Source organism: Acomys minous (genome assembly GCF_964271855.1).
Source record: "Acomys minous genome assembly, chromosome: 16".
Classification (NCBI taxonomy): Eukaryota; Metazoa; Chordata; class Mammalia; order Rodentia; family Muridae; genus Acomys; species Acomys minous.
Window position 1 is genome coordinate 20,829,803 of NC_140498.1, and position 23,342 is coordinate 20,853,144.

Genomic DNA, 23,342 nt, shown 5'->3' on the forward strand with positions numbered 1-23,342 from the left:
AGGTTCAGATGCAGGAAGGAAAAAAAATTTGAGGGGTTGACACCTGAGCTGAGACCTAAGGAAGAGAGAACACTGTGGTGATTTGAGCCCTAACATTCCTAGCACAAGGGGAGGAGGGGCGGGCCAAAGAGAAGGTGCAGATGTCCTGACTGGGGCAACCTTGGCTTGAGGCTGACACTTGGTAATGAGGGGGGGTGGCTGGGAGGTGAGCCAGGAAGTAGGGAGGGGCTTGATCCTGCCGGCCCTTGGAGGTCGTGATGGGGAGCTGGATTTTCTTCTAAGTGAATTTGGAGGAGTTTAAGGGAGAATGAAGCTCAAATCGCGTCTTAAAAAAAAAAAATAAAGAACAAATTGGAAGGGTAGAGAAATGAAGATATCAGGAAAGCAATTGGGTTATTGTGACAGTTCAGGAGGGAATTGGCTGTGACAATTAGGAGCCGAGTATTGATGCTGACACCAGGACAGAGGTGCCAGGATTTCACAGATTTCGATTCATAAGCAGTAACTTCTTGCAGAAAGAGTATGCGATCAGGGAGCACTCATGCCAGAGGAAAGCAGAGATGATCTGTTCTGCAGCCTCTGCCAGTCCGAAAGACTGGGTTGTCGCATTGAGTGTGGAGCTTTGTAGCTGTGCTTGGCTTTTAAAGGGAAGGCTATGAGCCCCAGACGACGCTGCAACCTGTTCCCTTGACTAACACTGTTGTCTTCCCTTTTAGTTAAGAAGAGTTTCATTGGTCAAAATAAATCTTTCTTTGGTCCTTTGGAGCTGGTGGAAAAACTTTGCCCTGAAGCATCAGATATCGCCACCAGTGTCCGGAATCTTCCAGAATTAAAGTGAGTGAGGAGGAGGAGTGGGAGGGAGTGTCTGCATTTTACTCTCTCGTGTTTGCCCCGTCTCGAGTCCTTTCTAATTTGGAACGCTCTGTAACAGGAACCATGCTTGACTTGGATTCTTTTTGTTTGTTTGTTTGTTTGTTTGTTGTTTTTTTAAAGACAGGATTTCTCTGTGTAGCCTTGGCTGTCTTGGACTCACTTTGTAGACCAGGCTGATCTCGAACTCACATCAATCCACCTGCCTCTGCCTCCCGAGTGCTGGGATTAAAGGTGTGCACCACCATGCCCGACTCGACTTGGATTCTAACCCCACCTGTGATGCGCATTACTCCCTTGAGTGAGACTTGAACTTTCTGGGCCTCACACTCCTGTTCTTTAATATGAAGATAGCAGTTGCCTCTTGCCACGTGGTTCACATAGTATAAACTCATTGTTGGGACTGTGGAGAGGGCTCAGCAGTTAAGAGTACCGTGCAGAGGACTTGAATTTTGTTTCTAGCAGTCACATCAGGTGGAATGTGGGAATTTGGGAAACTGCAGGTGTGTCTCCAGCCCAGCATGGTAAATCTTACATTATATTTCAGCACAGACATAAAATTGCATAGATGAGTCTGTGCCTCAGAAACGCTATGAGACTACAACACTTGAAGTGCCTTAGTACACTTGAAGTGTGACACAAAAATCCAAAAAGCACTAAGTTGTACAGTGACCATTCTCTGCCCAGATAGTACCTCTCTAACCCCAAAACTACCATGTGATTGTGTGTGTGTGTCTGTGCGTGCGTGTGCGAGTGAGCATGCTTGTGTGTAAGCGAACACACCTCTCCCCCACGTCATTTTCTTTTCTTCTGTGTTTGCTGCTGCAGTTACGCCACAGTGCTCTGATTCTCTGTTTGCATTCTAGGACAGCTGTGGGAAGAGGCCGAGCTTGGCTTTATCTTGCTCTCATGCAAAAGAAACTGGCAGATTATCTGAAAGTGCTCATAGACAATAAGCATCTCTTAAGGTATTGCACCTTGTGTTCTCTTTTACTTTGTAGCCGCGGCATAGTCTGTAGGGCGTTGAGAAATAAAGGAATAGAACACTCACCGCTGACATCTAAATCATTACTAAATCATTACTAAATCTGCAGTGCTCTGAGGCGAGGTTTGAAGTATTTCTTTGTGGAGCTATAGTATCTTTATATTTTCCTAAAATATTAAGACTTATAATTTGGTAACTGGCAACCCATTCAGTTAAGTTTCAAATAAATATATTCACATAAATGGTATTTATTAGACTAGATGATAACAGTAATAAAATAACTTTTGAACTAGACACAGTAATTTTTTATAAGAAAAAAAAAGACATATAGAGCCAGGCACAGGGCTCACACCTATAATCCCAACATTTGGGAGGCAGAGGCAGGCGGATCACTGTGAGTTCAAGGCCAGCCTGGTCTACAAAGTTAGTCCAGGACAACCAAGGCTACACAGAGAAAACACAGGCACACACACACATGCACAAAACATACATATGTCATCTGGTTGAAGATTTCATATCCAGTTTGTAAAATGTACATCTCTTAGCATTAGTGAAAACCTAAATAGTGGCTATCACTGAAATGTTTGACTGACTCGTTCTTTATATTTATGGTTGTATAAAAAGTAGCCATTAGAAAAGAGATTTTTCTTTAGACTGAACATTTATATAACAGAAATCTCCAGAGTTAATTCTCTTTTCTAGTACAGATAAAAATATCCTTTACATCATGGCCAAGACCCAGATTTTTCAGAATTTTTCAAGTCATGATTTACTGTTGAACATAGCTTGTTTTGATTTTTGGTTTTTCTTTCCTTGAAGTTTATTTATTTGGGGGATTGTGCATACCATGGCACATATGTAGGTCAGAAAACAAACTGAAGAAATCAATTCTCTCCTCCTCTTCCTCTTCTTCCTCCTCTTCTTCTTCTGTTTCTGCTTTTTCTTTTCTTCTCCCCTTCTTCCACCTTCTCCTCCTCTTCCTCTTCCTCCTCCTCCTTCTTTTTTAGTTTTTTGAGACAGGGTTTCTCTGTGTAGCCCTGGCTGTCCTGGAACTGGATCGGTAGACCAGGCTGGCCCTGCCCCTGCCTCCCGAGTGCTGGGATTCAAGATGGGCACCACACACCCAGCTCAGTTCTCTCCTTCAATCCACTAGGTCCCTGAGATCAACTCATTTTGTCAAGCTGGTGGGAGGTGCCTTTGCCCACTGTCACCTCACCAGTCAGCCCTGGTGACGTAATGTTTCAGATAGTAAGTTCCATGTGCAGAGAAAAGCCAGGAAGACACAGGCAGGAGGCAGAATGACAGGAAGTCAGTAGCCAAGAGTAGCCGAGAAGGGCTGAGATCAAGATCCAAACTCGGGGCTGGAGCGATGGCTCAGAGGTTAAGAGTGCCGCCTGCTCTTCCAGAGGTCCTGAGTTCAATTCTCAGCAACCACATGGTGGCTCACAACCACCTATAATACGATCTGATGCCCTCTTCTGCAGATAAAGCACTCATATGCAATAAATAAAATAAATAAATCTTTGAAAAAAAAAAAAAAAGATCCAAACGCAGGAGCTCGACTGGCTTTGATCCAAATGCAGGAGCCCGACTGGCTTTCTGTTGCTGTCACAAAACACCTGAGGGAATCAGATTTTAAAGAGAAAGAGCTGGAGAAGTTTCTGAGCATATAAACTGCTTGTTGTACAGGCATGAGGTTCAGTCCCCAGCACCTACATTAAAAAGCTGGATTTAGAAGCTGGATTTCATGCAGACAAAATACCCATACATACACATAGAGTAAAATGATACAAAATAAAACAAAAGGCAGGCATCTGAGGACTAGCACCTGAGGTTGACCTCTGGCATGTGCACACACACACACACATACACACAGTTTCACACAAACATGTTAATATATCAAAGAAAAAGAAAAGGTTTGTTTGCCTCGCAGTCCCAGGTTTCAAGCCATAATTGGTCCTTTTGCATTGTGCCTGTGGCAAGGCAACATATCCTGTGGGAAGCATGTGGTAGGTAGAATAAAAATGCTGACTTCCTGGCCAGAATGGAGAAAGAGGAAAGGGCAAAGGTCATGCTCCTTCGGAACACACCTTCAATGACCTAATGACCAATCAATTGGCCCCATTTCTAACAGTACCAAAATGGGGAGCAACGTTACCATTTAGGACTCAACTGTAGCAGAAGAGGAAGCATATGACATGGTGGGAGAAAGGAAACTCCCTGAGGGTCCCCTGCTCCAGGGCAGGGCCGGGAGCCAGGTGGCAGGAGGCTGGGGTGAGGGTGAGTAGTGTTTCCGAAAGGCATGTCTGAGCAGCTCCCTGACATGTCAGTCTCTTGCAGTGAGTTCTATGAGCCTGAGGCATTAATGATGGAGGAAGAGGGGATGGTGATTGTCGGTCTGCTGGTGGGACTCAATGTTCTGGATGCCAATCTCTGCCTGAAGGGAGAAGACTTGGATTCTCAGGTAATACACAGTTTAGGCTTTGATGGGAGGAGCCAGGCCAGCTATATTTTACTTGAAATCTGCAGACGTGTACTGAACCTAAGAAAGGGACAAAAGGCTAGAGGCCTCTGTGGAGGTTGGGCAGGCTGCTGCGCTGGGGGCGTCTCAGGGGCAATGAAGAAGTAACTTGGGCAGCCAGGCACTGGCTCGGTTGGTAGAGCACTCGCATAGCATCCACACGCCTTAGGTTGGGTTCCTAACACCACACGCACCAGGCATGGTGGTGCATGCCTGGAACCCCAGCACTCTGGAGGTGAAGCCAGAAGGATCAGAAGTTCAAGGTCATCCTCAGTACAAAGCAAGTTCAGGGTCAGTGTGGGATACATGAAACCATGTCTCAAAAAAACAGAGATAGGACTAGAGAGATGGCTCACGGGTTGTAAGCCAGGCATAGTGACGCACGCCTTTAATCACAGCACTCTGGAGGCAGAGGCAGGCAGATCTCTATGAGTTCAAGGCCAGCTTGATCCACAAAGCAAGTTCCAGGACAGCCAGGGTTACACAGAGAAATCTTGTCTTTTAAAAAAAAATGCCAAGCATGGTGGCACATGCCTTTAATCCCAGCACTCGGGAGGCAGAAGCAAGTAGATCTTTTGTGAGTTCAAAGCCAGCCCAGGACAGCCAAGGCTACACAGACAAACCCTGTCTTGAAAAAGCAAAAAAAAAAAAAAAAAAATGCTAAGCACTGGTCGACAAGTTGCTCCTCCAGAGAACCCAGGCTTAGTTCCCAGCATGCACATAGCAGCTAACACCCATCTAAGTCCAGTTCCAGAGGAGCTACTGCCCTTCTGGACTCCACGGGCACTGCATGCAGATGGTGCACAGATACACATGCAGGCAAAGCACCAATATGCATAAAGTAAATTTTTAAAATCTCCCTGATAGATTTTATTTATTTTTTTATTAAAAAGGAGAAAAGAAAGTCAGTTCCCAGTCTCCACTTAACTTTGGAGAATGTTCTGTCCCTTGGCTAGATCTGGGTAGGGGTTTGATGATGACTGCACTTGAGGAAGGATAGCAGACCAACAAGAAGAAACTTGATACCCTAGCATCATATTCAGGGGGAGGAGGCCCCCATCAGTCACAGTCATAGGGAAGGGGAATGGGGTGAAAGCGGGAGGGAGGGAGGAATGGGAGGATGCATGGGATGGGATAGCAATTGAGATGTAATATGAATTTTTTTATTTTTCAATAAAAATGTTTAAAAAAAACAAGAGGAGAGGTAGGAAGGACTACAATCAGGACGTAAAGTGAAAAAATGAAAAAGAAAGCAAATCATAGATTTAAGTTTTACCACATATTAGACATTATAAGTATTCCTAAGTATGTAAAGTACACACACAGTAAAATTTAAAAATAAAGAGAAGCTAGCTACAACAAAAATAAATAAATAAATAAATAAATAGAATGAAAAGGAGAAAAGAAAGTAAACATTACATTGTCTCAATTTTGAAAAGGAAGGAAGGAAAAAAGAGAGGAAAGAAAAGCTGGGAGTGGTAGTGCACACCTCTAATGCCAGCACAGGAGAAGCAGAGGAAAGGCAAATTTCTGTAAATTCTAGGCAAACATTCTAGTGCGTTTCAGGCCAGCAAGGGTTACCTAGTGAGACCCTGTCTCAAAGAAGAAAAGGGAGCCCAGAGCCTGCTCTCCGGTGTGCCTTACTGAGGCTTCCATTAACATATCATCAATAAAATACTCAACTCTGCTGAAAGAAACAAACACCCAGAATCAGCTTGTACTCAGCAGCGCACACACACACACACACACACACACACACACACACACACACACACACACACACACACCATATTTAATAGAAATAAAAGTATTGTTCTTGTGAGTTTTTTTATTATTTATTTATTATGCCTGCATGTGCACCTGCACACCAGAAGAGGGCACCAGATCACATTATAGATGGTTGTGAGCCACCATTTGGTTTCTGGGAATTGAACTCAGGACCTTTGGAAGGGCAGTCAATGTTCTTAACTTCTGAGTCATCTCTCCAGTCCCAAAAGTACTGTTCTTGTAAGCCAGGTACTTGAGAGACCAGAACAGGAGGATTGCAAGATTGAGGCCGGGCTTCACCATTTAGTGAGGCTTTATCTCAAAAAGTAGATAAAGATTGATGGATAGATAAATGGATGGCTGGATGGATAGATGGATGGATGGATAACCTCCAGGAAATGTGTGTGTGAAAAACTGTTTTCTAATTTGCTTTGTGTTTTTATTGGAAGTGAACATTGGATAATATCAGATTATTGTTTGGTGGTCATCAGCTTTTAACTCAAGCAGAGCAGTTCGTGTGTGGCTTCCCCTGTAACAGTACTGTTGCTATGTTCTCCAGATAAGCCCTGCTTGGCCATTGTGTCAGACTCTTTCCCTATACCCCCCGAATCACATGTCTCCGCTTATGTTCCAAGTTTCCTCTAGGCTTTTGTGACTCTTTGCTTGTTTGTTTTGTACTTTTTTTTGAAGATTTACATCCATGTGTATGTATGTGTGTTAGTATGTTCCTGATACGTAAGCAGCACCTGCTCGGTCTGTCTGATGTCACCTGTGTGTGCGTTTTCAGGGCTGGCCATTTAGGGTTAGACAGCGCATTGGTGAGCTTGTCCCTGAGGAAGACCTTGTCCAGTGCTCCGCTCCCTAGGGGCCTGCCGTTCTTTGCGTAGGTTGAGGCCCCGCGAGCTTCCGCTTCCTCACGTTCCCCCACATATACATTAGCACTTCATGGGTGTGGCTTCAGCCATTCCTAGGAGACACAACCTCACAGCAAACTCCCTGCTTCTCTCACTCTTAAACTCTTTCCAACCGCGCTTCTGCACCGATGCCTGAGCCAGGGCAGGAGTTGTGTTAGAGATGTGTCCATTGGGATAGAGCCCACAGCGCTACAGTTTAATTGGTTGTAACTTTCTGTACTGGTCTCCATCTGTGACAAAGAGCAGTTCTCCTGACGACTGTGAGGGCTCTGCTTATCTGTAGGGATAAGGACAAATATTTAGAATATAGTTAGGGATGGTGCTGGGTTAATAAAGCGGTGTTCGTAGGCTCCTGTCCAGGATCCATGGCGTTGTAGGAGTAGCTGGCTGCATTTCCAGTATCTATAGCAGGACTTCCTTGGACCTGCCAGTGGCTAAGTAAAGGCACAGAGTCTAATTAATATTTAAGAGTTTGGGCCTTCGCTGGGCAGACTCTCAGCCAGCTCGTCCCGACTATTGCAGCTCGTGGTCGCCATGGGGCTAGTTCTTCAGGTCTCTCTCAGCCCCGGTCCGTCTGTTCCTTCCCGTGTCACACTGGCACCTTACTTCTCGCAGAGACCCTCTCTCTGCACACAAGTTCTGCCCTCCCTTGCTGCTTAGATATTGGCCGTCAGCTCATTATTAAAGCCAGTCAGATACAATTCTGTCTTTCTGTAGGCAGGTGAGGGAAGATGTGTGTGTGCAAAACATGATGGGCCATGTTCGGAATCAACAACTGAATGTACAGAGACACATCGCACACAGTGCATCCTAACAAGTACCAGCCATGGTCTCCAGAGAGCAGCTAGTTACTGTCAAGATACCCGTGCCACCACTGCACCCTTAGGTTCACTGTGTCCTGCTGGTCATTGGTGTGGTTCATATCAGCCTATCCTTTCTTTTCTTTTCTTTTTGATTTTTTGTTTTGTTTTGTTTTTGTTTTTCGAGACAGGGTTTCTCTGTGTATCCTTGACTGCCCTGGACTTGCTTTGTAGACTAGGCTGGCCTTGAACTCACAGTGATCCACCTGCCTCTGCCTCCCAAGTGCTGGGATTAAGGACGTCTGCCACCACTACCCAGCCGTATCAGCCTTTCTTATAGCATCCAGGACCACATACCCAGTGGCTCCTGCAGTGGGCCTCCTATATCAGTCATCAATTGTCAGTCAAGAAAATGCCCCTTAGGCTTGCCTACAGAAGCATTTTCTCAATTGTTCCGTCTTCTCAGATAATTCTAGCTTGTGTCAAGTACAAGAAAAAACAAAACAAACAATAAACTCCAACACAGGTGTGGGAAGAAGGACTTAGAAGTGTCAGAAAAATAAGACTGCCACTTTAGTTTAGAAATCTAGTGGTTCTCTCTCTCTCTCTCTCTCTCTCTCTCTCTCTCTCTCTCTCTCCCTCTCCCTCTCTTTCTCCCTCCCTCCCTCCCTCCTTCCCTCCCTCCCCATCACTCCTCCTGTCATTTTGTTTGTTTGGGTTTTTTGTTGTTGTTTGAGACAGGGTCTCTCTGTGTAGCCTTGACTGTCCTGGACTCACTTTGTAGACCAGGCTGGCTTCGAACTCACAGCGATCCACCTGCCTCTGCCTCCCGAGTGCTGGGATTAAAGGCGTGCGCCACCACCGCCCGGCTCGCCTGTCTTTTAAAGTTACTTAGTACCCCCAACCTCTGCTGCTCTTTATACTCCTTTGGATGCACACCCAGTACTGGAGTACACAGCCAGAATTTCGCAGCCCACACGATTTGTGGGAGTGAGGACTGCCGTGTTTGATCTAAGCCTGTGCCTTTTATTTCCATCAGGTCGGAGTGATTGATTTTTCCCTCTATCTGAAGGATGTGCAGGATCTCGACAGCGGCAGAGAGTGAGTATCGTGCTGCCCCCAGCGCTTCACCAGCTGGCGAGGTGCCAACCTGGCTTAGCTTTGCAACTTTAGCTGTGTTGCCTTAATTTAATTTCAGAGGTGCATCTGGTGGCATCCTCATTGTTTCAGGAGTTGAGCTCAGAACAGAGCATGTGTGTGGAAATTCCCCTTTTATACCGTCTCCTTGGCCCATCGCAGCCCACTCCCCTCACCACAGGAAGCTGCTATGGTCACTTCCTTCCAAACCCCTGCTTGAGAAAGGAGTGGGGGGTGGTGGGGAGGGCACAAGGGAAAGAGGAAGGGATGGAGGAGAGACAGACAGACAGACAGACAGACAGACAGACAGTGGTGTGTTACATATGCGTGGATGCATATGCCACTGCACACTTGTGGAGGTCCAAGGACAACTTTGAGGCCTTAGTTTCCTCCAACCACCTTTATGAGGGTTCTGGAAATTGTACTTAGGTCATCAGGCTTGCATAGCAAGTGTTCTGCCCACTGAACCGTCTCAGACTTCCTTTTTTTTTTTTTTTTAAAGATTTATGTATTTATTTTATGTATGTGAGTGCTCTCACTGCGTTATGCCTGCATGCCTGAAGAGGGCATTAGAGGGAATAGATGGTTGTGAGCCACCATGTGGTTGCTGGGAATTGAGATCAGGACCTCTGGAAGAGCAGACAGTGCTCTTAACCACTGAGCCATCTCTCCAGCCCTTTTTTTTTTTTTTTTTTTTTTTTTTTTTTTTTTTTTGGTTTTTCGAGACAGGCTTTCTCTGTGTAGCCTTGACTATCCTAGACTCACTTTGTAGACCAGGCTGCCGTCAACTCACGGTGATCCACCTGTGTGTCTGCCTCCCAAGTACTGGGATTAAAGGCGTGCGCCACCACACCCAGCCGGAATTTTTTTTTAAGAAATCAGTCTATCAGAGGGACAGCTTGACTGTCAAACATGAAGGACTTTTTTTTACTGCACCTTCTCTGGCCTGTAGACTGCTGTGCTGTGCTCTGAACAGTCCTCATTTCCTTGAAAGCGTATCCCCTTTCCTTCAGTATAGTAAGACCAGAGCTGTTGTGTGTGGCAGGCAGGCAGTCTGCCTTCCCCACAGAGGCCCAGGCAGGCAGGGTGGCCTACCCTCAGGCCTCACTGCTGTCTCAGGCAAGCCCTGCTCTCAGTCTCCACCAGATGTGTGGCTCTGATGGCCTCTTAGTTCCTGCAGGGTCTTCAGAAGGATGAGGGACAGTTATAAATGGGTTGACATGAATTTAAGATGTTTTTCTCTTTGTGTACTCTTTCCACAAGACATGAAAGAATTACTGATGTCCTTGATCAGAAAAATTACGTGGAAGAACTTAATCGGCACTTAAGGTAAGGCCCGCCCCTCCTCAGTGCCAGTCACTCTGTCACCATGAGCTTTGCAGGTGTTCACTGTTTTAACTGTCATAACTATGTTGTGTCCAAATGGAGAGACAAGTTATAACCATTCAAGCCACATTCATGTGTCCAGCCTCAAAGAAGACGCCTTCCTGATGAGCAGTTTGGGGAGGACTTCAGCTTTGTTGGGTGTGGTTTACAGCGTAGAGAGATAAATAAGTACACAGCGCCTGGAGCTCTGCCTCTACCCCACAGACTTGGGAAAGGGAACAAATAAAATAATACAAAAAATGAAGGAAGGGGCTAGCAGTGGTTCTCAACCTTCCTAATGCTGCGGCCCTTTAATATAGTTCCTCATGTTGTAGTGAACCCTCCAACCATAAAAGTATCTCACTGCTAGTTCATAACTGTAATTTTGCTATTATGAATCTTAATTTAGATATTTGGGGGGATAAAGGTTTGCCAAAGGGGTCAGACCCACTGGCTAGATGATAGCTCAGCAGTTAAGAAGGCAAATTGTGGCCAGATGTGGTGGCACACACCTTTAATCCCAGCACTTGGGAGGCAGAGGCAGGCGGATCGCTGTGAGTTCGAGGCCAGCCTGGTCTACAAAGTGAGTCTAGGACAGCCAAGGCTACACAGAGAAACCCTGTCTTGAAAAAAAAACAAAAACAAAAAACCAAACAAACAAACAAACAAAAGGCAAATTGCTCTTCAGGTTCTGTTCCCAGCACCCACCTCAGGCAGCTTTCAACTGCCTGCAGCTCTGACCACCATGGGCGTGTGTGTGTGTGTGTGTGTGTGTTAAACAGGGTCTGAATATGTAGTCCTTGGCTGGTCTGGAACCTGGAATTCACAGAGATCCACTACCCTCTGCCTCTCCAGTGCTAGGGTCAAAGGTGTGCACCACAATGCCTGGCCTAAAATTTTAAAAAAAAAAATTTTTTTAATGTATTTATTTATTTTGTATATATTCTTCTACCCCCATGTAACACCTTTATACCAGAAGAGGAAACCTGATCTCATTATAAATGGTTGTGACCCACCATGTGGTTGCTGGGAACTGAACTCAGGACCTTTGGGAAAACAGCCAGGTGTTTTTACCCTCTGAGCCATCTCTCCAGCCCCAAAAATCTTAAGTTTATGGGGAAAAAAAAGTTTAGTGAAGGATGGCATACATACATACATGTACTTGAATTCCTTAACACAAATGCTTTTGTTTGATCATGTGCAAAGTACGTTAACAGAAAGGTCTATCTTTGTTGCATTTAAAATGCTTACAGCAAAGATGGCTTGACATATAGTCCAGAAACTTAAGTTCCTGTTCTTGTCAAAGGGCTTGTTGCTATTTCCTGTTTGCAGATTCTTACATTGCTTATATTTTTTCACAGTATAAAAGTAGTTTGAAAAAGAAAAAAGGTAGTTTAAAGCCAGGTGTGGTGGCACACGCCTTTATTTTTGTTTTGTTTTGTTTTTTGGTTTTTCGAGACAGGGTTTCTCTGTGGAGCCTTGGCCATCCTGGACTCACTTTGTAGACCAGGCTGGCCTCGAACTCACAGCGATCCGCCTGCCTCTGCCTCCCGAGTGCTGGGATTAAAGGCGTGCGCCACCACGCCCGGCTCGGCACACGCCTTTAGTCCCAGCACTCAGGGAGGCAGAGGCAGGCAGATTGCAGTGAGTTCAAGGCCAGCCTGGTCTTGGATAGCCAAGGCTACACAGAGAAACCCTGTCTCAGGGGAAAAGAAAACAAACTGAGCTTTGCCCTGTGTATACGTAACCTCAGCCTCGGGGACGTGGAAACAGGCAGATCCCTAGAGCGCGCTAGCCCATCAGTGAGCTACACATGTAGTGAGAGACCGTGTTCAGAAGGCTGGAGAGATGGCTCAGTGGTTAAGAGCGCTGGCTGCTCTTGCAAAGACCCAGGTTTCAGTTCTCAGCACCCACAGCTCACAGCCATCTGTAACTCCAGTACCAGGAGTGTGACACCCTCTACTGGCCTCCTTAGCTACTAGGTACATAGAAAAATACATACAGACAAAACACCCACATACATAAAAATAAATCTTTTTTGAAGAAGCGGAAAAACAGCCAGGTGTGGTGGTGCACACCTTTAATCCCAGCACTCGGGAGGCAGAGGCAGGCAAATCACTCTGAGTTCGAGGCCAGCCTGGTCTACAAAGTGAGTCTCAGACAGCCAAGGCTACACAGAGAAATCCTGTCTCGAAAAACCCCCCAAAAAAGAAGAAGAAGTGAAAAACAGCTTAGATATCCAGGGTCAACTTCCGGCCTACACATGTGCACACACAAGTGCACACAAATAAAATTTGGTAAGATTGCTCAGCAGGTAAAGGTTCTTGCTGCTAAGCCTGATGATCTTGGCTGGGTATGGTGGCACATACGCCTTTAGTCTCAACATTTGGAAGGCAGAGGCGGGCAGGTCTCTGTGAGTTCAACACCAACCTGGTCTATATAGTGAGCTCCAGGTCACCCAGGGCTACATAGAGAGACCCTGAATGAATGAATGAATGAATGAGTGAATGAATGACCGACCAACCAAGGCTGACCTCTGGGGCCCACATGTGGAAGGAGAGCAGTAACTCCCATGAGTTGTCACTGAGCTCTATAGCTGCGCTGTGGCAGGTGACGCCTGCCAAACAGTTAAATACATATAACTCAGTCTTTTTATTTTAAAAGTCTTAATATGGCCGGGCATGGTGGCGCACGCCTTTAATCCCAGCACTTGGAAGGCAGAGGCAGGTGGATCACTGTGAGTTCGAGGCCAGCCTAGTATACAAAGCGAGTCCAGGACAGCCAAGGCTACACAGAGAAACCCTGTCTGAAAAAGAAAAAAAAAAGTCTTAATATGAATGTCCATGCATTTTTTTATTCTCATCATCTATTATAGTAGAGGGAAAACATTTTCTTAATAGATGACTGAGTAGCTACATCAGTAAACTATTTGGAGGATAAGATTTATTGACAATAGCTTTTTGTTATTTTTGAGTTTTGTGTCAGGATCTCTCTACATAGTCCTGGCTGTCCTGGAACTCGCTATGTAGACCAGGCTGGTCTGCAACTCACAGAGATCTGCCTGCCTCTGCCTCCCAAATGGTAGGATCAAAGGCGTGCGCCACCACACCAGGCTGACAGTATTTCAGTATCCACACACATCGAGAGTTCCTACCTCGGTGTGCTGAGCAGCCCTGCGCCTTTCCTCTCATACAGGAAGTCAGGACTGTCCCTCTCATTGGCCAGTTGGAGAACAGTCCACTGTTTAAGCTTACGCTGGCTTTGTGTGTTTCTGTCTCAGCTGCACAGTTGGGGATCTTCAAACCAAGATCGATGGCTTGGAAAAGACAAACTCAAAGCTTCAAGAGGAGGTTTGTAACTTTTGCTTAAACAAAATAGAGTGACCCACGGTTAAGAGAAGTGGTATAAGTCGGGCCTGGTGGTAGCAGGCCTGTCATCCCAGCTACCTGGGAGGCTGAGCCGAGAGGATGGCAAGTTCAAAGCCTGCCTGGGTTAGAGAGGGAGTTCAAAATCAGCCTGAATAACCGGGCATGGTGGCACATAACTTTAATCCCAGCACTCAGGAGGCAGAGGCAGAGGCAGGTGGATCTCTGAGTTTGAGGCCAGCCTAGTCTACAAAGTGAGTCCAGGACAACCAGGACTGTTATACAGAGAAACCCTGTCTCAGAAAGCCAAACAAACAAACAAACAAAACTAGCCTGAACGATAAGGAGACCCTGTCTCAAAAAGTAAAGAGGACTCAATGGTAGAGTGCTCACCTAGTAAATGAGGCCTAGGTTCAGTAGACAGTACAGGAAGAAGAGAGAGAGAGAGATGGGATAGTTGATGTATCTGACCATAGCATCCTGCTGAGAAGAAGGGGAGCTAGCCTCATGTGGAACTGCACAGGAGAGAGAGCACTTATGTTCTGCCCATGTAGGGTTCCCAGTGAGACATGGAAGCTGATCTTGAGGCAGTTCCCAATGACCTCGGTTTTCTCACCTCTGGGTAATGCACCATCAGGTGACCTGAAAAGGTAGTTTTCTTCTCTGCCCACCTTTGCTGTAGACCCCCATGCCTCCCGGCTGCCCAGAGACCACAGACAACCCCAGAGGCACCCCAGCTCATCCCTTCTAGCTTGGCCTCTTGGGAGCACAGATGCAGGCGCCCCACAGCATGCTCTTTCTCTGCTTTCTCACTAGGAAGAGGGAGGATGAAAGGACAGGAAGAAGGAGGGCTGAGGCCGAGGAAGAAGGCTTGCTGCCCGCTGCCCGGCAGTCTCCCTGGCGGACACATCTTGTCTCCTGTTAGCAGGAGGGGGTTGCTCAGCCTTGAGGCTTTTCACAGGTAGTAGGAAGGGGGAGAGCTTTGAGAAGGGGCAGCCCGCAGTATGCAGGGTGCAGCAGGCTAGGAGGGTCTGTAAGTGAAGGACCCACTAAGGGTCCCTGCAGGCTGACTGCTCTGCTTAGAGGCTTTCAGGGGAGGGGGCTCAGACTATGTGAGTTAAAGGAGACACACAGTATCTTCAGGAGAGGAACCACTGTAGTCAGGCCACAAACCTTGCTTGGCAGGCAGGCCTTTGAGCCTCCATGGAGATAGGGGTAGGTCTTTAAGCCTCAATCCGGTGTCTCCAAGTTGGGTGACACATAGAATTTGTAATTTTGTTGTAGAGAGCAACTCAGTTTACTATGGTATCAATATGCATGAAGTAGCACGGGGGGAGGGGCTGGAGGCTTGGCTGACTTCAGAACAAAGCAGTGCTCCCAGGCGGGTAGCAAGCTTCACCTGGAAGTCCGACTGTGCTCTTGAAACTCAGTGGCTGGGTGTTTTCTTCAGCAGACTGTAGGAAAAGACATCCTTTAGAAAAGGCCCCTCAGAGGGGAAAGAGCTGGTGGCTGTCCCCTAACACCTTCAAGGCCTTAGGGGGGTTCTTAGGCACAGCAGTTATTTAGAAACTTGAGTCTGGGTCTGAGGAGAACTCTGAAGGGTTTTAGAAAATAGTTGAGTGTCTCGAGATACCTCACTGTGGAAAGGTGGCCAGATGGCTTACATCTCACTTGTCCTCTGCAAGCTGGAGTCTGAGGCTGGAATAAGGACAGGTGTGGCTTCTGTGTTAGCCCATCTCCTTTGCCTCCCATGATATCTGCTTACCAGACACATTCGTGAATGAATCCAACTTTTCTTCCCTTAAGCCACAGTGACACATTTCAGGAGAGAGGGTTCCTCTGGGGCCTATTTCTGATGACTTAAGTTTGATTCGTTCCTCCAAAATCTTTAATCTCCCTTGACAGTAAACTATATCTCTGCTCATCAAGAAATTGAAAGTGGGAATGGGGGAGATGGCTCGGTGCAGAGAGATTGCTCCATAAGCCTGAGGAACCGCGTAGCATCTCCAGCACCTGAGTCAGAGCAGGGCACAACAGCACAAGCCTGGAGCCCAGGGCCGGGAAGCAGAGACAGGCAGATCCAGGGCCTTGCCAGGCCAGCAGGCCTAGCCAGAACAGCATGCTCCGGCTTCAGTGAGAGACCCTGTCTCGAAAACTAAGGAAGAACAATGGAAAGACCCCTCTGCCACCTCTGGCATTCACGTATGCATGCACAGGCAAAGGTCTATACACAGACACATGCAGCAACAACACGAGGCTGGGCGTGGTAGCACACAGTGCTAATCTCGGTACTCAGAAGGAAGAGGTAGGCATGTCTCTGAGTTCTAGGCCAGCCAGTAGCTACAGAATGAGACCTTGACTCAAGAAACAAAAACAAACCACCCTGAAATCCTTTGCCTGACAGTAACATAAATCCTCCCCATTTTACAAGTTTTGGGCCTACTTGACTTATAATTACAGCCGAGAGCATGCCATACGGCCTCCCCGTTGGTATAAGTATGTGCTCAAGTCATCAAAAGCTATTCTAAATGCTTGAGTACTGACAGGTGTCTGACCTCTAATAACATGTGTGTGTACATAAATTATCACTGTAACTGCATCCAGTAACTGACTTTGCAATGTGGGGGAAAATTTGTAGAGGGCACAGAAAGCAAGGATGTAGTGGGTGCAGCAGAGGTTTTACAACATAGATGTCTTTGGCAGTGTGGACTGTGCACTTTCTATTTAAATTGAGGCAGTGAAACATTAACCGTTAAGATGCTTCATAAATTGTGTAGGAGCTAAGTAAATGTCAGCTCTTAATTTGGGGAGCAAGATTAATTTTGATGTTAAGAGATATAAGAAATCTTTCTTAATCAGCTCTCGGCTGCGACGGACCGAATTTGTTCCCTGCAAGAAGAACAGCAGCAGCTGAGGGAACAGAATGAGCTGATTCGAGAAAGAAGTGAAAAGAGCGTGGAGGTGAGAGGCTGACCTGACCACTGGGCAGTGGTCCTTACCCTCGCACATCCGTCATTAGTCTCAAGCTTGCAGCTGACCCTTGGCATCATGAGAGAGATTGTCAGGATCCCCCTAGAGTACTGCGTGTCTGGTATGAAATGGCGTCACAGTCACAGCTAGCCTGCACACGCCCTTCAGGACGCTTTGACCTCCCGAGATGAGCTGTGGCAGCGGCAGCCACCCGGATTGTCTGGGGCTGAGAGCCTGTTCTGTGCATAAGAGCTGCCTTCACTAGTCCCATGCTGTGGACGGTGAGCATGCTGATGCCAAGCCTGCAGAGAGCAGAAAAGGTGTCTTGTATGACAGTAGAAAGTGCCTCTCACTGCTGTCCCCTCCATTGTCACCACAGGCTACTGCGATCGCTGAAGACTCCTAAGACGCCCAGCCTTTGTACTCCAGAGTTTCAGTTTGTTCCTTAGCTTGTGCTCTGTGTTAAGTGGGCTGTCACTCTGTCCCGGATTCCGCGGCTGGCATGGTCTTCCTTCTGTATTCCCTTAGCACTCCAGTCTCCCCTCGCTGCACATACCCCTGGCAGTCTGTAAGATGCTAGGCTGCAGCTCTGCCTCACCTGGTGGCCTAAGGGTAGAGGTCAGGATTGAATCACCACAAGTCCCTGGTGCCAGGTAAAAATGGCAGTAAATACTGTGTGATGGATCAAATGAGGGCCTTTGGCACCAGGAATTCTTGTCCTGTTGTGAAGAAAATTAACCTGTTTCACAACCTAATTGTTATAAAAATATATTGGGCTATCCACAAGGGGTAGCACACCCCGTGATTCTAGCACTCAAGAGGCAGTAGCAGGAGGATGGCAAGTTCAAGTCCTGGCTGAGGTGCATAGTGAGGCCCTGTTGCACAGTCACGCACAAATCTATTGGCATCTTTCATCTTTCAGGTTATTATATCTTAAGATCTATCATGTAACTGGGCGTGGTAGCCTTTAATCCCAGTGCTCAGGAGACAGGAGGCAGAGGCAGGTGGATCACTGTGAGTTCGAGGCCAGCCTGGTCTACAAAGTGAGTCCAGGACAGCCAAGGCTACACAGAGAAACTGTGTCTTGAAAAAATAAAAACTCTATCATGGCCGGGTGGTGGTGGCGCACGCCTTTAATCCCAGCACTCGGGAGGCAGAGGCAGGCAGATCGCTCTGAATTCGAGGCCAGCCTGGTCTACAAAGCTAGTCCAAGACAGCCAAGGCTATGCAGAGAAACCCCGTCTTGAAAAACAAACAAACAAAAAAAAACAAAAACAAAAACAAAAACTCTATCATGTTTAGAAGTTAGAAATTTATCTTTTTTTTTTCTTTTTCTTTTTTTAAAGGATTGTGACATGCTTTGAAATGTATGTAGCTAGTTCATTTGTTCTTGGTGTTCTTGTTTGATTCAGATAACAAAACAGGACACCAAAGTTGAGCTGGAGACTTACAAGCAGACTCGGCAGGGCCTGGATGAAATGTACAGCGATGTGTGGAAACAGTTGAAGGAAGAGAAGAAAGTCCGCCTGGTGAGTGAGCTGCGGGGCTTCGGGGCTGACTGTCTCCTCCAGATGAAGCCTGTCTGCACTCCACTTTCACCATTACACCTGATGGTGCTCTTTGGAGGAGGAGATGCCCTTTTCAGCTCATGTTTACACTGCAGATCCGTGTCATCATTTGTGTTTGTTCCCGTCATATGAGTCATTTCTAGAGCCTGTTATATATATGACCAGTTCTGTCTTCCTGGTGTATAGACACAAGCCAGGCGTTTCTGCAGATCATGGGTTCTGTTTTTTTGTTGTTGCTGTTGTTGTTTTCTTTTCTTTTCTTTTCTTTTTTTTTTCTGGTTTAAAAGAGGTTTATTGTGGAAAAGGAGGAGGGGAGAACAGAGAGGTATCAGTGAGGGAGAGAAAGGAAGGCACTCGTGTCCTAGAGAGAAAGAGACACTGAGGGAGACGGGAGAGAGTGAGTAAGAGAGTAAGAGAAAGAGCGGGTTCTGTTTTCTAGTTTGGGGCAACCTTGCTTCTAGAATTCTAGGGTCATGTTGCCAAATCAGTGTTCTTTTGGCTTGATACAGAGCCAGCCATGAGAAAAGGGAAACAAAGAGCCAGGTGTGATGGTGTCATGCTCACAAAAACTCAGGCACTGAGGCAGGGGGATTACAAGTTAAAGGCCAGCCTAGGTTACTCAGAATCTCTCCAAAACTGAAACAAGGGAAGAGCAGGGAAAGAGAAAGGGAAAGTGTGAGGGAGAGAGGGAGGGAGGGAAGGAAGGAAGGAAAGAAGGAAGGACAGAGAGAGTGAACGTAAGCACTCCCAACAGACCTTTCTCCACTTTGCCAACTCGCTTGTCCTGCAGTGACACTTAGTCATTGCTCAAGATCCCACCTCAGCTAAACGTGATTCTGCCTCTGCCTCAGTGTTTCTCCTTGTACGTGTCTTTAAAGGAACTAGAAAAGGAGCTGGAGTTACAGATCGGGATGAAGACAGAGATGGAAATCGCCATGAAGTTACTGGAAAAGGACACGCATGAGAAGCAGGACACGCTGGTCGCCCTCCGCCAGCAGCTGGAGGAGGTCAAAGCCATTAACTTACAGATGTTTCACAAAGTCCAGGTCTGTACCACTGCCCTCCACTGTTGCCTTCCAGCACTGTCTTCCTTACTGCAGAGCGTGTGCACAGCCTGAACCTCAGCCCTCGTGTTATTACTGTGTTCTGGTTATTTTGCCTGAGACAGGATCTCACTGTGTAGCCCTGGCTGGCCTGCAGCTCACCACATAGACTAGGCTAGCCTCAGACTCACTGAGTTCCATCTGCCTCTGCCTTCTGAATACTGCAATCAAAAGTGTGCCCTGCCATGCCTGCTGCATATATTTACTTTTAAAGGCTTATTTTTATTTATGTGTGCCTATGTATATCTTTGTGAGTGTGTGTATACATGTGTGTTCAAGTACTCGAGGAGGCCAGGCATATCAGATTCCTGAGAGCATCTGTAAGATGTCCAGTGTGGCTTCTGGGACCTCTTGACAAACCATTTGTTTTAAGTTTTTAATTTCTTTCAGGGTTTGACCCATATAGAGACATAATAATGTATGTTAGGGAAAGGACTGTAATAATCTACTACAATGCCTTTGAAGCATGGAAGTATCGGTGTCATAGGGTAGCCTTGCAGACCAGCAGCCTTGCTCTTGGCAGTCACTCAGAGACCTAGGCAGAGTGGCCATAAGCTTTGCAGGGCACTAGTCCTGCCTCTGAGAAGGAAGAGGAAAAGGAGCTCTCTAGAGCCAGCCAGCCACTTCCTGTCTCAAGGTGAGATGGAGGTTGTATACCTTGCCTCTGGTCAGCTCCCTGAGGAAGGGCTGATCCTCCTAGCTCCAGGGTTCTGAGAACTCCATCTTTTCTGGGCCGCAGCCAAGTGAAAGAGAGAATATGTGTTGGTGGGCTCATAAGTGTCTGTCTGTAGTCAGCCCCAAGAGAGCTGCTAGAGAGTTCCATCAGGCCCTGCATCCTCCTCAAAGGCCCCAGCCCCTGGCTGATGACCAGAATTTCTCCAGCAGCCCACATGACCTATGAGCCGGAAGCCAGCTGTCCCTCTCACACTGGCCATCACCGCCCTATGATGGTAGAAACAAAACACACAGTATAGAGTATCAACTTGGAAAAGAAACAGTGACACTGTCTGAGTAGAAGCTGCTAAGACCATAGCCCTATCAGTGGCCTTTGTTTCTGCCTTCTGAAAGAACTTTTCTGTCACCTGAGGGCCACTACCATCCTTGGCCACGTTCTGAAGGAGCTCAGGGAGTGCGCCCTTCTCGAAGATAGACAGCTGTGATGGCCAGCCTCTCGCTGGTGTCAGTTTGCAAGCCCAGCATTTATAATAGGAACCATGGTCATCAGTATTCCTCACAGTGGGCTCTTGGCTCTTTGGCAGCACTGTCACCTGTCATAGGCTCTGGTCATTTCCCTTCCTTGTGTTTATTAGAGACCCAGGTTCAGTGAATGCACTCCTACCTCTTTTTTTTTTTTTTTTTTGGTTTTTTTTGTTTTGTTTTGTTTTTTTGGTTTTTCGAGACAGGGTTTCTCTCTGTAGCCTTGGCTGTCCTGGACTCGCTTTGTAGACCAGGCTGGCCTCGAACTCACAGTGATCCGCCTGCCTCTGCCTCCCAAGTGCTGGGATTATAGTTATGCGCCACCACGCCCATCCTAGTGTTTAGTCTTACATGTTGAAGAATCCAGAGCAGTTGGCTCCTTTTTCTCCTTCTAAACTTGCTAGGCATCTCTCTGCAAAGTAGAAGGCTGTGGCCTGCACTCTTCCCTTCTTTTAGAACTTTGCTCAAGCAAGCAAGGACCACTGAGAACAGCTAGCATGCTTACTCTCCCTAGCCCCTCTGCTGGAGTGGTGGCAATACTGGCACCAACTGTCATCCACCTTTGGGCAACTAAGTTTTACTGACTGCCTTGCATAGCTGGCAAGGACCACCAGCTTTCCAGCTTGTCACATGAGCTTTGACAGGGCCAAGCTCATCCCTGTGCAGCCTTTGCTTGGAGAGCAGTACCCCGGGCTGTCCTATTGGTCAACAGGATGGAGACCAATGGAGAAACAGGGAAGTGGTAGCTATGGGACTTCCCTTGGGGTGAGGAAAGTGGGCAGTCTTGTGGAGTGCATTTCACCTGTGGTATCCACACTGCCTCTACAGGGTGCTAGCAAGATTGAACTAAGCTGAACAGTGGACTGCCCAGGTGGCGTCAGGGCTGATAATGTGGGACCCACATACACACAGGTGTCAGAAGTGTTACTTATATGGCAGGTCACCCTCGCCTTTGTCACACTCAACCTTCCCTGCATTTCCTCTGTAGCTCATTTCAGCTTCCAAAGTGCATGGTGTTTAACTCATTCACTTTCTCTTGGCTCATAGAATTTTTTTCTGTGTGGTTTTTATTATTGTTTTGTTGGGATTTGTTTCTCTTTTTTTGAGACACTGTCTCTCTATGTAGTCCTGACTGTCTTGGAATTTCACCAGTCTGGCTTTAAACTTATAGAGATCTGCCTGCCTCTCTGCTTCCCAAGTGCTGGGGTTAAAGGCATGTGCCATCACACCTGCTTTCTTAGAATTTTTTAAAGTTAAAAATTAGTACAAGAGCCAGGCATGGTGGTGCACTCAGCAGGTAGAAGCAGGCAGGTCTCTGTGAGTTCAAGGCCAGCTTTGTCTACAGAGCTAGTTCCAGGACAGACAGACAGACCTATTAGAGAGAGAAACCTTATCAAGAAATAAACAAACAAACAAAAATTAGCAAAAGAGAGCTGAGTAACAGAGCACTTGTCTGATGTGCAGGAGGCCCTGGGTTCCATCTGCAGCACTGCCAATAAGGAAAAAGGCTGGGCGCACTCATGTGATCCCATCATTCCTGAGAATGCCCCAAGGGGAATCATAGACTGGCCACATAGTAAGATCAGAGAGAGAGAAAGAACCTGAGGGTACAGACAGCAAAAAACAAACTGTCTTATGTCCTTCCTTCCAATCTTTGTATTTTTTAAGATTTATTTATTTATTATTATGTATATAGTGCTCTGGCTGCACATACACCTGCATGCCAGAAGAAGGCATCAGATCACATTATAGATGGTTGTGAGCCACCATGTGGTTGCTGGGAATTGAACTCAGGACCTCTAGAAGAGCAGTTAGTGCCCTTCACCTCTGAGCCATCTCTCCAGCCCTCTTCCTTCAAATTTTGACAAAAGTATTTCATCACCAAAGAAGCATATGTCTCTGTTTTAGCATCTGAGCAGTGAGGTGCCGCCCAGAGTCAGGGGATGTCGTGTCTCAGTCAGCGGTCACCTTTTTCCATGTGTGGCACTACTTCGCTTCCCTGCAGCATCCTGGGGCTGTGGTCTTCTAGGATGAGCATTTCATGATTTCCAGATCCTTTCTTTCAGCTGACCAACACTTAGCATGCTGTTGTATTTTCATCAGTGCTCTCCTTGGTGTAAGCTTCCATCAGAGAATGCAGTCTGTCCCTTAGGACTGACTTCTGACTTCCTTCTCCAGCGGTCTTTCTGTGGCCTGCCATTTTACAGCGTGCCTCTTGTGACTGCAGAGTGTCCCTCTTGCTTACAGGCCTGGGTAACTGTTTTGACTGAGCTGGAACAGTCTGAGTCTTACAGACATGGCTGAGGAACAGCCCTGCCTCTGACTGCCTTTTCAGCCCCCAGCCAGTCTCTCCTCTCTGAGCCTCTCTGTCTTGATAGGAAGCTGAGGCTAACAACACCTCCCTTGATAGCCCTTTAAGGGATCACATGAACTGGCAGGCATGCCCAGGCTGTGCACATACTCGGAGCAGAGTCCACACTGACTGCAGTGAGCCAACCCCTGTGCCTGCCTCTTTGCTCTTCTCCCATTGGCAGAGCTGGAGCCTTGACCTGGTTTGTCTTCCTGGGCTCTAGGCAAGAACAGCAATTAGTGAAATACTCTTGAGAGGGTTGCAGAGTCTGTTAGAGATGGAGAGGAGAGGTGGGCAGCTTACACACCCCTCCCCTTGCTTTCATAGAATGCAGAGAGCTGCTTACAGCAGAAGGATGAAGCCATCGCATCTTTTGAAGGAAAAACCAATCAAGTGATGTCCAGCATGAAACAAATGGAAGAAAGGTAAT

At 46.9% G+C, this 23,342-nt stretch overlaps 1 protein-coding gene across 2 annotated transcripts in view; it reads left to right on the forward strand.

Moving 5' to 3' along the window:
• Positions 1-23,342, forward strand: part of RUFY1 (RUN and FYVE domain containing 1) — a 47,033-nt gene that overhangs the window by 11,338 nt on the left and 12,353 nt on the right. For both annotated transcript variants that reach the window (XM_084763282.1, XM_084763283.1), the window contains exons 3-12: positions 717-834; positions 1,737-1,838; positions 4,196-4,319; positions 8,897-8,958; positions 10,258-10,323; positions 13,640-13,709; positions 16,584-16,685; positions 18,107-18,223; positions 19,141-19,308; positions 23,240-23,337. In XM_084763282.1, the coding sequence (XP_084619408.1) occupies positions 717-834; positions 1,737-1,838; positions 4,196-4,319; positions 8,897-8,958; positions 10,258-10,323; positions 13,640-13,709; positions 16,584-16,685; positions 18,107-18,223; positions 19,141-19,308; positions 23,240-23,337 (1,027 nt within the window). The remainder of the gene's footprint in view (positions 1-716; positions 835-1,736; positions 1,839-4,195; positions 4,320-8,896; positions 8,959-10,257; positions 10,324-13,639; positions 13,710-16,583; positions 16,686-18,106; positions 18,224-19,140; positions 19,309-23,239; positions 23,338-23,342) is intronic.